The sequence below is a fragment of the Phalacrocorax aristotelis genome, chromosome 15 (assembly GCF_949628215.1).
Source record: "Phalacrocorax aristotelis chromosome 15, bGulAri2.1, whole genome shotgun sequence".
Classification (NCBI taxonomy): Eukaryota; Metazoa; Chordata; class Aves; order Suliformes; family Phalacrocoracidae; genus Phalacrocorax; species Phalacrocorax aristotelis.
The window spans coordinates 13,479,384-13,493,503 of NC_134290.1; the positions used below are offsets into that span (position 1 = coordinate 13,479,384).

The 14,120-nt window shown below is 54.3% G+C and overlaps 1 protein-coding gene across 2 annotated transcripts in view; it reads left to right on the forward strand.

The window, feature by feature from the left end:
• Nucleotides 1–434: 434 nt before the first annotated feature.
• Nucleotides 435–14,120, forward strand: part of MMP17 (matrix metallopeptidase 17) — a 68,585-nt gene continuing 54,899 nt past the window's right edge. For both annotated transcript variants that reach the window (XM_075110210.1, XM_075110211.1), the window contains exon 1: nucleotides 435–920. In XM_075110210.1, the coding sequence (XP_074966311.1) occupies nucleotides 792–920 (129 nt within the window). In that variant the 5' untranslated portion in view covers nucleotides 435–791. The remainder of the gene's footprint in view (nucleotides 921–14,120) is intronic.

Consider the following 14,120-nt stretch of genomic DNA (forward strand, 5'->3'; position numbering starts at 1 on the left):
ATGTGGCAGATTCACCGCTCTCAGGGGAGGGCACGCTGCAGAGGCCATAGGATCCCATTATGCTGTTTATGGGGACGAGCCAGACATTTGTCTCGCTGAGACTGGATCTCAGTCGGAGATGCACCCACCACCCAGTCCTTTCCACAGCATCTTTAAGAAAAAACTCGGAGGATGGGGCTGGTGCTTAAAGAAATTTTGATGCTTAGGGAGAGGAGTGGGGGAAACCCGAGGCGTTTCAGCCAGACGCAGAAGGGGAGCCGAGAGGGGACAGAAGCCGCCGTCCGGGGCTGAGCTCCCCCTCCCCGAGCTGCCGGTGCTCGGCGCTGCGCAGCGCCGCGGCCAGACCGCGCTGAGCCGCCCCCTCCCCGCCGGAGCGCTGGCACCGCCTCCCTCATTAGCATCCCTTCCTCCTCCTCCTCCTCCTCCTCCCCGCCGCCGCTGGCCGGGGCGCTCCGCCGGCCGGGCGCAGAGGGGTGCATGGCCGGGGCGGCGGCAGCAGGAGCAGCCGGAGCAGGGGTGGCCGAGCCGCGCTCCGCTCCGCGGCAGCGCCCCGAGCAACTTTCCGGCGCGGCGCGGTGCGGGAGCGGGGCGATGTGACCCTCCCCGGCAGCGCGGAGCAGCTCGGAGCGGAGCCCCCCCGCCCCCCGCCGCCTCCATCCTCCCTCTCTCCCTCCCCGGCGGGGCCCGCAGCCCGGGGCGGGAGCGCGGATGCGGCGCGGAGCCCCGCGGAGCCCAGCGCGGGGCCGGGGCCGGGCCCTGGCGGGGCGGGCGGCGGGAGGAGGCGCGGGGGGATGCTGAGCCCCGCAGCCCGGCACCGCGCCCGCCGCCGGGAGATGCTCCTCGTGGTCGCCCTGTGGCTGGCGTGGCAAGAAGCACCCGCGGCGCCGACCCCCGCGGCGGACGACATCACCCGGGGAGTTGTGAGTTACCCGCGACCCCCAACCTCCCCCCCCCCCAATCCCACTTCTCTCGGCTCCCACCCGACACCCCTCTTCCTGGGTCCCCCCCACCTCCGGGCATCGCCGGCCCCCGCGGCGCTGGAAATGCTCCCCGGAGCGTCCCGCTGCCCCTTTACACCCGCTGTTCCCTCCCCAGCACCCTCTGTGTGCTGCCTCCCATTGTGCCTGGTGCCCCCCCCCCCCCCCCCCCCCGGAGGTCCAGCTCTCCCCCTGCACCCAATGCCCCCCACCCCATACCCGCTGCAGGGAGCTGTTTTGAAGCCAGTGTCGTCGTCGTCCCCCCCCTTCCTTGCACCCGGTGTCCGGTGCACGCCTTGCAAGCATTGCACGCCCCCATGCACCCAGTGCGTGGTGCCTCCCCCGCACTCTGTGCCCCCCACTCTGCACCCCGGCACGGTGTCCCAACTTCCCCCCAGCCCAGCGTCTGCGGGGTGATGGGGTGACGGCCCCACCAGCGTTCACACACGGATGGTGATTTCTCAGGCGCTGAGAAAGGGCTGGCCTCTCTCAAGGGCTCCCCGCCTGCAGTGGAGCCACCCAAACTCCTGCCAGCAAGCGGCATAAAATGGCACATTTGGAGTCGGAGCGATCCCTGGGGATTTGGGACACGGTCGGGGATCTGTGGCGGGCGGAGGGTTGACTTCATGGCGGTGTTCTGCACAGCGTGGGCATCCTTGTGGTCCTGCTTCCCCGCTCACAGGTGGCTGCTCGGTTTGCAGGGAGATGACAGGTTTTAACAGGCAGCGAGGGCTTAGGTCGCGTCCCTGCCAGGTCATGGTGCCAGCAGGTCCGTACAGCTCCACACCGCCTCCTCAGAGAGGGGAGAGATGGAGGCTTTTCTCCTGGATCACGAAAAGTTTCTTGTATCTGATACCAGCTGTAGCTCGGAAAGGAGAAGCCCCACGACTACACCAAACCTGGGTGTCGGAAAGCTGGTTGTGGCTCGGCATGGACGAGCAGTTCTGGGGTTGGACCCGCCAGTTTGGAGAAATTCCCTGAAATTTCAGCGAATTTCAAAACGCCCCCTGTGCGCTGCTGTGGAGGAGGAAGGGAGGATTTGCAGCACGGCAGGGTTATCTAACGAGCGGGGCTCACACGGAGCGGTGCGCCAGGACGCTGCCGCCACCAAGGCTTGGCCGCCGAGCGCCTGCTCCGGCTCTGCTCAAACACCTGCCGGGAAGGACAGAGCATGTCGTTCCCCGTCGGTTCCTAGTAGAATAGAAAATGTGGGGAAAATAAGGCACATCTGCATTATTACGGTGCTTTTGCTTCCCTCTATAACCAAATGCTAAAGCTGGAATTAATATTTCATACAAACAGCACGCGAATCGGTGTATTCTGCCCCAATCAATTTGACTCAAACTTCGTCTTTGACCTGCTTTTGCCCTTGCTACCATACGCGGTGCGCTCAGCTTTTACAGGTTAAATGTTAATAATCAAGGGGGCTTATTAGTTACAGCTGACAGCTTTCAGGCATTAAGGTACCTGGTTTTTTTTTGTCCTGGACTGGATTTGAGCAGTAGCTCAAAACCGTGCTGACGAGCTGTGGCAGTCTTGCAAAGCAAAAGGTGCTGGGATGGTGATAACTGTGCCGAAGTGAACTGCAGGAGAAGGGGATTACGGAGCCCTGCGTTAAAAGGCTATTTAGGCTGGGGAGGGCAGAGTAGGTGATGTCAGATGGGTGTCTTGGTGATTTCTTGCTGTGGCAAATGCATCTCTGGCTGGAGACGGTGCTGGTGGGATTAGTAAGGGGTTGATTGTGAAGCAGGTTTGTGCTTATGCCCTCTAATGAGCAGCAGGGAGCAGAAAATGCCAGGTATTTTCAGAGGTGTTTGTCAGGAAAATACCACTGTGTGGGAAGTGAGAGCTTTAAGAAGAATTATTTGACATCCACTTTATGAAGCAACTAAGAAATTAAAGATCTGTGATGCATTTCAACCAAATATTTGAAAACTAGGAAGCATGAAACCATGGCAATAGAAAGCTCCGCTAACCTTTGAAAATTATATCCAGCAATTCTCTGCAGTAAATAGAGCACAATGTCAACAGAGCTTTTACATCCCAAATATGCCCCCCCTGCAGCCGAGAAGCTTTCAGTGCCGAGCAGGACTGCGCCTCCGAGCTGCGTCCTCCGCTCCAGTCCTGCCATGGGTTTGTTTTAAATGAAACAGAGATGCTGGGCCAAATTAAAGTTCAGCAAAACGGGAGAGGGCTGTAATTCAAAGGCAGCTCTTGTTAGAGTGCTGCCCAAAGCAATATAATATTGAATGATTCTCCAGATTTCATTACTAGTGGAATATCCTGCCCAGTTTATAAATCTAGCTTGATTATTAATGTTTTTATTGTTCTCCATTAGCTGCTCTAACAAAGAGAGCATAAAATAGCAGATGGAACGGGGCGCGACTTAAGTGTTTTCCTTGAATTTTAGTACGTTGCTTTTGAGATTTACTACTTTGCATTTTGCGCTGCCGCCTTTACAGTAAGCCCCCCAACCCCTCCTCACCGCAGTGCCCAGCGTTCGCAAATCGCATCTTTTTATGGCTGTTTGGGCTTGACAGTCTCAGGGGTGTGAGCAGGAAAAAACTGTATATACATTAGTAGTAACCAAGTAATAACAGCTCTCGCTTTGCTGGGCTCTGAACTAGGTCTAAAGGGAGGTCTACCTTCAAGTTTTATTTTTCAGAAGAGCCGGTGCAGTGGGGTCTGTACAGTGAAAGTGCTGATCTGGAGACCTGCGGGTTTGTAAAGGAGCTGGCTGTTGGACGGGGGCTCCTGCTCGCTGCGGGTATGGCGGCTGCGCGGTGGGACGCTGGGCGCCGGGCAGGAGCTGTGGCTTGGGCAGTGACCGATGGCCAAAGCTGAGCAAGCTTGGCCCCGAGGGAGGTGCTTTGCCCTAGGGAGGCGCTTGGCCCTGGCGCTGGGATTGCAGGGTGGGAATTGGCGGTGGGGTGGTGGCGTTGGCATTGCCAACGTCGTCCCTCGTGGACACGAGCTCTGGAGTCAGCGGCCAAGGGCTGCAGGAGTGCCAGGAAAGTTCTAGTTTGGTTGCAAGAGCGTGGGTGCAAAAACAAGACTGTGAGCTGCTTTTTCTTGACTGTGTGGTCAGGGGTGACGGGGAAGGTCTGTGTGTGCCCCCCAGGCGTTTCTCCAGCTGGGGCTTGCAAGGGCATTCTTGGGGGCTTGCGTATGAACGATGCCTCCCGCTCACAAAGCCCGTCTGTGTTGTTCCCAAAGAAGTTGCTCCCAGGGGATGGAGGCATTTGCATTCATCGGTGGAGGCTGGGACCCGCACCCCCCTCTGCCGCCATCCCAAGCGGCTCTTTGTTCAGGGCTGGGTCCTTGCCTTTGTGGCAGCTTCTCATTTGAATGACAAGGATGCGCTTGTGGGGAGAGCGGGGTGGCACAGAGCCTTGTGATGCTGTGTCACACACATCCCCCCCCTCGGCTGGCTGTGGTGGGCCGGGGGCACAGACAGAGGTTCCTCTGTGTCTCCACATCAGGGAGCGGAGGGGCAGGAGGAGCAGCAGTTTCCTACAAGTCTGTGCCCTGTGTCACCCAGGTGCCAAATCTCAAAGCAGAAGCCGGCCCACGCCTGGGGACCTGGCTCCTGCTTGCTGTTTCTGGGGTGATTTTCCTGCTTGCAGGAGGGCACGAGCATCCTGCTGCTGTCACTGCCAGATGCCCACGTGCCGCTGAGCATCCCGGTCCAGCCGCCCTCCCGCTCCCACCTGCCCCAGGATCAGCCAGGACCTCTCCTAAATTGCTGCATGTGAGCACCTGGGGTTGGGCAGGGTGTCCCTGAGACATGGCTTGCCTCCCGGTTCAAGGCTTGGGATAATTAGCCCTCTTAAAGTAAAATCCTTTTATGGAACTAGGCTGTTCCCTCTATCAGGAGAAACTACCAGACTCGTAACCTTCTGTTTCTGCTAATGGGGAAATTAAAAATTGATAATCCCAGTTGGAGCTTCATTCAGCCTTCTAAAATGGCAAGTCTTTCAGGAGAAAATGCTCAATAGATTCCCTAAACAATAATGCATTCAGGCCAACAGCATTGGAGAGAGGAGCTTTGCTTGCCCCCTCTGCCATTAAAGCACTTCATCTCTTCCCGTACGGAGCAGTGGCCATCCCATGTCTATGAATTCCCTCCAAGAAAGTTAAACTAACATGTTAAAAAAAAAAAGTGCTGCTGGTTACATTTTAAGGTACCTTTTGAAGCTAAAGTACAATGCAAACTAAATTGGCTTGACAAAAGGCTGGCTGGAAGCCTTCAAATAGACAGGCTCCTGTGAAAGCATTTAATCTGGTATTAAAGCCCTGGCTGGTTTGAATTGCTACTTCCCTTTCAGATTTGAGCACCCCAGACATCCAGATACAGCAATACAATTTCCTCCTGTGCTTGGCTGCTATTCGCCCAGCCGGGTGAATTACCCAGGGTAGTTAAGCTAAATTACCTGCTTTAATGAGACTCTGCCTTCAGGGAGGGTTCAGAGCCAGGTGGGTGAAACCCTGCTGTCCCTGGGGACATCCCCATGGTCGGCGCTGGGGATGGAGTGGGTGAGCTCCCACCTTGGCCTCGCTTTTTGCCCTCGGGCGCTGCAGCGAAGCATTGTGGGGTGGAAGAAGCTCCTGGCTGGGGGGGTCCCACTCCCTGGTGGCAGCGCGCGGTAGAGCTGTGCCTCTGTACCCTCCTTTTGTCCCTAAAAACTCCTGGGGCTCTCACAAGGGAGGTCGCTGCCTGCCTGCGCCTACCTGACGCAACCTGTGATGTTTCGTTTTTCTCCCTCATTAAATTAAACTTGCAAAGAGGCAATGCGAAACGCAGCGCGTTCCCATCCCTGCCTGGCACCGGATGGGGCTCCCCCGGTTGGGTGTGCGGGTGTGACTCACCGGCTGGACCACGCACGTCAGCCCCACCAAGAACACGGCGATGACATGGGTGTGACACAGGTGACGTCGTCACCGAACCAGGGGGCTTGGATGTCTCCGACAGCCTGCCTTGTCCCCGCAGGTTCATTAGTGCCAGCGGCGGCTCGCTCTGACTCATCGCTGGGGCTGCACACTAATTCCTCATTATTTACTCATTGGCAAAACTGCTGCAGGAATGGGCTGTGCGGCTCCGGGAAAGGTCACGCTGCGGCTGAGGGAACCTTTATTTCTGGGTGCTGTGGGACCAGGCGTGCACCCTGCGTGGGGCTCGGGGCCTAGCCGGCCTCGTGAAGGTGACGGCATGGGAGGGAAAAGCCCTCGCGTCTCAGGTGCAAATCGCCGGCTGACGGCAAACCTGGGCCGCTGCGTCGTCGCTCTTTAAAGTGTCTCGTTCAGAGTAGAGCTGCACTTGAAAGCCAAGGATTTGCTTTCAAAATAACCTGAGATCTGACATCAACAGTTCTCAAAATGTTTTCTTTAATCAAAATTGCTTTAAATGGGTAGATTTGGGAGTTTCGGAAGCTCTTGCTGCTGCGCACGTGCAGCTGCGTGTGTCGTCTTTGTCCCAGATTTTTATGAGGATTGTCTCTGATTTCTGGGTCAGAGAATTAAGAGATTTGATGTTATATTAAAAAAAACCCACACCAAACCACATATGCAAAGTTAAATCCAGTGCAAAACAAAGCAGATGTGCGGGGGCGAGGGGAAGAAACTGCTGAAGGACCGGAGAGTTTTAGATAAGTGTAATGAGAAACTGCCTTTGACAACAGGTTTGTTCAGAGGAAAGTCCTGCCATGACTGACATGGAGCAAATGCCGACGCCCACCGAGGATTCTGGTCTTCAGATCGGACTCTGGCAGTTTGATTAGCCTTGATGATTTAATAGAAAAGAGCCCAATTAAATCTGAGGAATTTCCTGAATCAGAATAAACTATGTGCACAGAAAATTGTTCTTCCAAGAAATCTGGAGAAGATCTTGCTCCTGGCGAGAAGGGTCTGCATACGGTGATTTGGAAAGTGGCAGTATATTCAGGATTTTTTTAATATTATTTTTTCAAGAGGGAGTTTCTGCCCGTTGACTGTCGGTGGTCAGGCAGAGTTCTTCACACTGGCTGACATATTATTTCATCCTGACAATATTGATCTTTTGGGTGAACAAAAGCAATTTTACTTGTGTCACAGGGTCCTTGCTTGAAGGTGATGGACATGTTTGGATTATATCATCTTGTCATTTAACAAACCCCAACTGGCATCTCCTGTGGTTCAGCTCCTGGCTGCTGAAGATCACCCGACAGCCTGAGCGCTGCCGTGACGTCCTGGGTTTGCTCTGCAATTCGACTGTCCTACGCACCCGCTACACATGTCCTTCTTTAAGGATGCGGGACAAAAGGTCCTGCCATCTACTGTGCACGTAGGAGATAAGAGGTCTAGGCTGCTTCATCCACAGGTCTGTCTTGATTTGCGGATGTTGCCTGTCCTCCACCATGGCAGAGGCATTTAATCCCCAGGGCCTCCATCCCAAACCACCCGGCTCTGGATTTTTCTGCTTCCCACCAAATGCCAGTAGCTGGAGATGGCAGATACCAAAAGGTCAAAAGGAAATGTCATGGGCTGTTGCCAGACTTCGGGGATCTCGCTGTCCAAGGCTTTTTTGACATTGAGAAGGCAGATCTGAGTTGGGACCAAGACAGCAGCTGAACCCTGGAGGGGTCCTGAATGGGATAAAAGGATAGAAGAGACTGGTGCATGAGGAAGGGGTTCCCATGAGATCCCTTTTGAGAGGGGAGCCTGCTCATCTGAGGAAGCGTGTGCTTGATTGGAGGCTGCAGACTTTCAAAAATACTGCGAGTTACGGCTACACTGCTTGTTCCCAGGCTTTGACTGTCTACGTACCAATCAACCCTTCATGAAGATTTGCTTTTCTCAGTGAGATGTTGTCACATGCAGAAGCATTACTGCTGGTGTTGTGGCTGAAGTACATCTCAGGAGATGGATTGTCATGTTTCCCTCGAAGTCGAAGCTGTGACTCCGGGTGCCCTGAGCGGCTGGGTGGCTCTGCTGGGCTCCTCCGCAGCCGCCCTGGGCACGGTGCCTTCTCAAAGGCCTGTAATCACCAAAAACCATGGAGGCCTGCTTGGGTAAAGGGTGTAACACACGCAAATGCTCCTTTTGTCCTGCTGTAGCTCCTGAGAAGTTTGTCTATAGGATCCCAAAAAGATACTATAACTGCTAGAGCCAATCCCACCACGACTCCAGGTTTAATTACATGTAAGCTCTGGAGTTGATGAATTCAGCCTTTGGGAAAGGGTGTCAGGTCTCATTTATCACTGAGCAAGAGAGAAACAAAGCAGTCTCTCCTGTTTTTCTTGAGCCGACCATGTGGGATCTCCTTCGGAGATATTGCATCCACTCAGCATTAGTTATGTCTTAGCTGGTGCTCGGCCGAGGCTGCGCCTTTGACAAGGCACCTGGTGGGGAGCGTGGGAAGGTCCCGCCAGCCCGTAGGCTTGTTCCCACCTTGGTACTTGTGTTTACTTTGTCGTTGCCGTTCCTTCTTCATGCTCATAGCGTCCCTCCAACACGTCCGCCAACAGAAGGGCAGTCAGTGATGCTGCTCAAGAAGCATCTTTGCTCCTTTGATAAATTCTCTGCATTAAATTGGCTTTTATTTTTCTTCTTTGTTCTCCATTTTTTGCTGCTCAGCGAGTTGCCCGTTGCTGTGTACCAAGCCGTGCTGTCTCTACCTTTGCATCCTTCATGTCAGAGACTTATTTTTGCTCAAAAGCAAGGGGAAATTGGGTTCACAAAAGGGAAATCCCTCATAGACGCGCCTGTGAAATGGCAACGTGTTTTATATAAAGGCGCAGCTAAAGAGAGGTAGGTGGTTTGGGCCTTTTGCCACATTTTGTTTATGCTGCAGAAATGTATCCTCCAGGTCTGATCAATGAGACTCTGAAATGAGGAATAATCTTGCGTGGCCTCAGCCGGCACTAAAGTGTACAGCAATCCAGTTCTTCCTCCCGGGCTGGATGCATGTCATATTTCATGACAGAATGACAGCCCCGCCAGACAATCTGTTGCTGTTTTGGCATTTCTAATACACCTCGTGCTTTGGTACACACTCACTCAGTGTCCAGCGAGATCAAGATAATCTAGAGGAAATCAGCTGTCGTGCTCCGGGGTCCCATATGGGCGGTGAACGGGGCAACAGTGATTTGAGTAGTCTTCTACAAGTTTGCCTGGGTTAAAAAACTTCCCCAAGGAGATACTAAAATTCTCTTCTCCTGCCTGAAACCCAGAGCACCAAGTGCCTGATCTGTCAGGCTCTGAGGCACAAGACGTAGCTGTTTACCAAGTAAATGCATCGCACGCTGGAAGGTAACCTGAGCTCTGGGCACCGTGTCTCTAATAGTCAAAGGCTTCCCTTTGTGAAGAGTATCCAGTCTGCTCTGGTGTTGGGTGGCTTTCGTAGGGTCTCCTCCTTCAGCCATCGCTGCAGCTCCCTGGGGTTCAGCTCAGGGGGCTCCATGTGAGAGGCGGCTGCTGGGTCAGCGCTTGGCAGCGTTATGTATTTTGGCTCTTAAGAGCTGCTTTGTTCCCCATCAAACCGTGGCAGCGCAGAGGGTTGCGTAGTGGAGGAAGGAGGACTTGATGTATTTGCTCAGAGCTGCGGTGTGAATACGAATGTTGCTGCGTAGGCTCCGGTGACAGTTTGTGCGTGGTTGGGCTGCACCTCGGCAGGGTCCTGGCGGCGCCGAGTCCTGTCGCTGCTGGGAGCCAGAGGCATTAAAGAAGTGGAGTATTTCTGGGAGCGGGGCATGCTCTGGCTGCAGCTGCGGGATGCAGCTCTCCAGGTGATGCCCCGGAGTGACTTCTGCTTTCCGGACACTTTAAAGCCTGCTGGCTGACCCCTGGCTTGGGATGGGTGTGTGGCCCGGGGATCTGCTCTGCAAAGCCCGTCTGCTGAGCTGGGCCAGCAATTTTCATCTATGCTTCTGTAACTGGGGGGTTTACTTTCACCGGTCTATCTCTTTCCAGCTAGGTCTTTCCTTGCATCAGGGTTTGCCAGGAGCCCAGCAGTGCCCTGCAGATGAAGCTGTTTCCCCAGAGGAGCAGCTCCTGAGAGTTCGTGGTCCCTGCCTGGGCTGTGCATGGTGCTGCAGAGGTTGGAGGAGATGGGTGATGGTGGGTGCCCCTCCGCACTCAGCAGGGAAGGCCCGTTCCCTTCCCTGCAGCCCCTCGGTGTTAGCAGAGCTATTCCAGAAAATCACCTTTTTCAGCAAAAGGGGTTTCTTTCTGCGATAACAAATACCTTGGTGAGCCAGGGCTCCAGAACTGAGATCTGCCCGCTCCCAGCCTTTGCAGGCAGCTCTCAGGGAAGATGTACATCAAATGTTTTTATTCTGCAGACAAATCCCCAGGGCAAGATCCCATCCCTGAGCCTCTGGCGTGTCCTGGCTCCTGCTGCTGTAGGGCGGTGGGTGCTGGGAAGGGCCCGGCTCAGCCCCGGGCGGGTGGGCGCTGCTCAGGGACACCCATGGCATCCCCGTTGGTGTCGTGCCGCTGCCCTCTTGTGGAAACTGGGAAAATATCCGAGAAAATATGTTGGTGGGCTGGGTATGGAGCTTGGAAACGCACCCGTGGGAGCAGGGTGGAGTGCTGGGTTCTCCCCCCAGGTCTGCACTGTGCCCAGCCCTCCAGACTGCTGCCTGAGTGCCTTTTTTTATTGCTGTTATTAATAGAGGGTGAGGGAAATGGTATTAACTTAGCCTGGGAGGAAGGGGCTCCCAGCATTCAAATCCTGCCCCTTGGTGCAGAACTTCGGTCACTAAATCACTGCGTGGCAATAGTAGTCCGTGCTTTACATAGATGAAGTTTGCAAAGTGCCTTCCGCGCCTCCTTGCTCTTATTCTGCAGTAATTTCCCTCTACCTCATAGCAAATACCTTTATCAACAGCTGCACAAACTTTGACTTTCTTCTTGACACAGCGTACCGTGGCGCGGAGCCCGCCGGGTGTTGCCCGTAGCCGCAGAGCAGGCACAGACCCACCGCCGCCCATCGGCGGCAGCTCTGCCGCTCTCCTCGGGAAGGCGTTACGCCACGTCGGCCACCTCCTGAGAACGTCAGCGGGTGAACGCACCCACAGGACTGCAGTGCCAACGTGCTGGCTCTCGCCTTTGCAGCCCAGCACCATCTCTCCATCGGACTCGGGCAGCTCCAGCCGTGAAGGGCGATGATGAGTAGCTGCCCTGGAGGAAACCTGCTGGTGCCAAGCATCTTCTGACCCCGCCAACCGCCTCGTTTGCAGGCCTCTGTAATAGCTGGCAGAAATCGTGCTGTACTGTGTAGGAAATGCCAGCTCAGCACCATCAGTTCGTTTTCCAACCTCTGTTCTGGTTTCCCAGCCCTGTGGGACCCTGGTGAGCCAGGTGCCCATCTCCCACCTCCACCCGAGGAACAGCTCGGGCAGTGGATCTAGCCTTGCTCCTTGGGTAGCCCCAGTCCCACAGGTTCCCTGAATTAAAGTTCTCATCTTCTTCATACTTCCCTCCTATTTAATTTATTAATAGCCTCTTCCTGAAAAAACAGCTTCCATGTTAAATTTCTAAAGAATTTTAACTATTAAAACCAACCTGTCTCCTCCTGCGTTTCCCAGGCGCTTGGCAGCCGCTCTTCCTTCCGTGCTTTCCTGGAAAGCAGTGTCGACAAAAGCCCAGCCGCGTTGGCAGAGGTCGTCGGTGCCAGCCTGAGGCAGGGGCTGTGTGTTGTTGGACGCGAAAGGGAGCTGGAGTTGTGGCAGCTTCGTGTCCAATTCATCCGGAGTCCTTGGGGTGCCTACTCGCTGTACCTCCTGCGTTGTGCCTGTCTGTATAATCATAGATACCTGGTTTTGCTTGTCTATTTAGAGGAATCTGTTCTCTGGGCAAGGATACCTGCTTTTTTTTTTGTAGCTTTGGGATCATCTCTCAGCCTCTAGGTTATCTAGACCAATACTGTGTCTGAACCCTGGCAGTCCTGAATTCATTTTCTTCTGATGAGGGACAATATTGTCTTTTTGATGCTGTGTACAGGGAATTCAGTCTTGGGAGCCAGGCTCGTTCAGAGCCAGGTCTGAACAGGGATGAGGAGCTGAGCCCTTCCTCATATGCTCAGAGACTCGGGTCTTATTCAGAGCCAAGAGATACAACTGCAGAAATTTAATTAACATTGCAAGACCCTTTAAAGCAGAGTTTCTAGCAAAATTGCCAGCTCTGCTGCACAAGTGGGTGGGATGCCTGAGCAGCCTCCACAGGGAACTGTCGCAAAATAACAAATGAGTCTATGTCCGGACGGTTGCAAGGATGGCGGAGGAAATCGATATGGCACGCTCTCCTCCGCTGGGGTAGCCTTGAACCCTAAAGAGAAAACTAATTGGCAGGCAGCTCCCGACACATCACCTTGGGATGCTCCAAAGAGCTGAAGTTGCTGGGCAGCAGCTGGGAGCGGGGCGATGTGCCGGCTTTGACCACCTGGGGAAGGGCGCAGGGTCTGGCCATCGTCCGTGCACGATGGACCGGCGCTGGTGTGGAGCCCTGCGCAGGGGCTCTTGCAGAGGAGGTCACCTCCATTTGCAGATTAGACTTGTTTATAGCCAAAAAAAAAAAGTGACCACCTGTAGCCATGACTGAGCCTGGAGAAATAATAATAAAGGCAGTGGCAGGCAGAGTAAAATATACACCCAGCTGGTTTCTGCATGAGGATGAGAGAGGCAGAGGGAACTGCTCTGTTGAGATAATCCCGATACCTCCATTTTTCAAGGACTTACAGGTCTCCATCCACATCGTCCTGAAGGAGGAGCTTGTTCTTGTGGGGACCCACAAGCCATGGGACCAACATTGCTTTCTGCTGTAATCGTATCATCAAAGTTCGGACAGGATGTGCTCAAGGCATCCGAAAAGGAGGCGACCAAGGGCCAGAACTGCCCTTCTTTGGGACTGTGCAGAAATAGGGGCGTTAGGCTGAGGGATCACTGCTGGTTCCCCGCTGGCCTTACCTTCAAGGGGAATAAGGGCCTGCTAGCCAGAAAAAGGGGAGACTCTGCTCCTCATTAAGAAGCATAAACAAAATTAGTTGTTTCCACAGCATCAAAACAGCTGAAGGAAGCCAGTGGACTCCAGTCCCCCCGGGCCTGACTTGTTGGCACGCGGTAGGGCAGGAGGTAACCTCAGCAAGAGCAGTGACCGAAGCAGCTGCAAACAAATCCTTTAAGGACTCTCCTGACATAAATAAACATGGAAAATAAATGATGTCCCTGGCACTCTGCCCTCAACTGATGGGAAACAAGCTGCATTAACGTAGCAGTTCAATAACCTGAAAGAGCTTCAAAAGAGACCTGCTCGTCAGCCCCAGGAGAAGGGGGAGCACTGCCTGTGAGCGTGCAAAACAAGGTTATGAAACGTGGCAGAGCATGAAACAGTGGGGTGAGAAAGTACTCAAATATTGGATTGTGAGTGATGATGGTTTTCTTAGGAGGAAGAGCAGAAAGGAGAGGAGGTGTCTGTAGCCAGTGGTGGATGTGCAAGGTGAGGGCGAGGGTGCCAGTGTTGTTCCCTGAACTGTGGAGTTGTGACCGGGGAAAGTTGCCGGGGTTTTCTGTCTGTCACGCGAGTAGTAATCTTACTTTCTGCAGGGAATATGCTGAGAGTTAAGATGAGGGTGCCTAAAGTCTCCCAGGGGACTTAGTGATGTAAATCCTACCCACAAAGGTGCAGAGTAGGTGCCTGGGCAGAGGGGGCTGCCGGGGTGGCTGCTCCCACCATCGTGGGTGCCTTCCCTGGCTCTTTGTGGCACAGAAAACCTTGAACTTCACCCCCAGCCCAGCCTGCTTCTTCCTATTTCCCACCACTTCAGCCCATCTCCTGCTTCATCCTTTAATTAGACAGGACGGGGCGTTACCCCACTATTCAGCACTCCCTGAAAGCTTCTCTCTTAGGGGAGCCTCTGGATGGATTGGAGGGGTTACCGCTTCTTTTATTCAGACTGTTGCATTTCTCTGGCTTCTCTAGAAAATTCTCATTGTTCATTAAACGACCTGTCTGTTAGGGCCCAGATGGCTGCTTTTCTCTCAGCTTTAGAAATCGCCTGCTTAATTTCCCTGGTGCCCTGCCAGCCCTGCGTCGGGAGGCTGCTGGGGAGGGGGAAGGAGAGCGCACCGACGTGCACCAACGTGCTGCAGCTCAGAGGCTTTTGCAGGG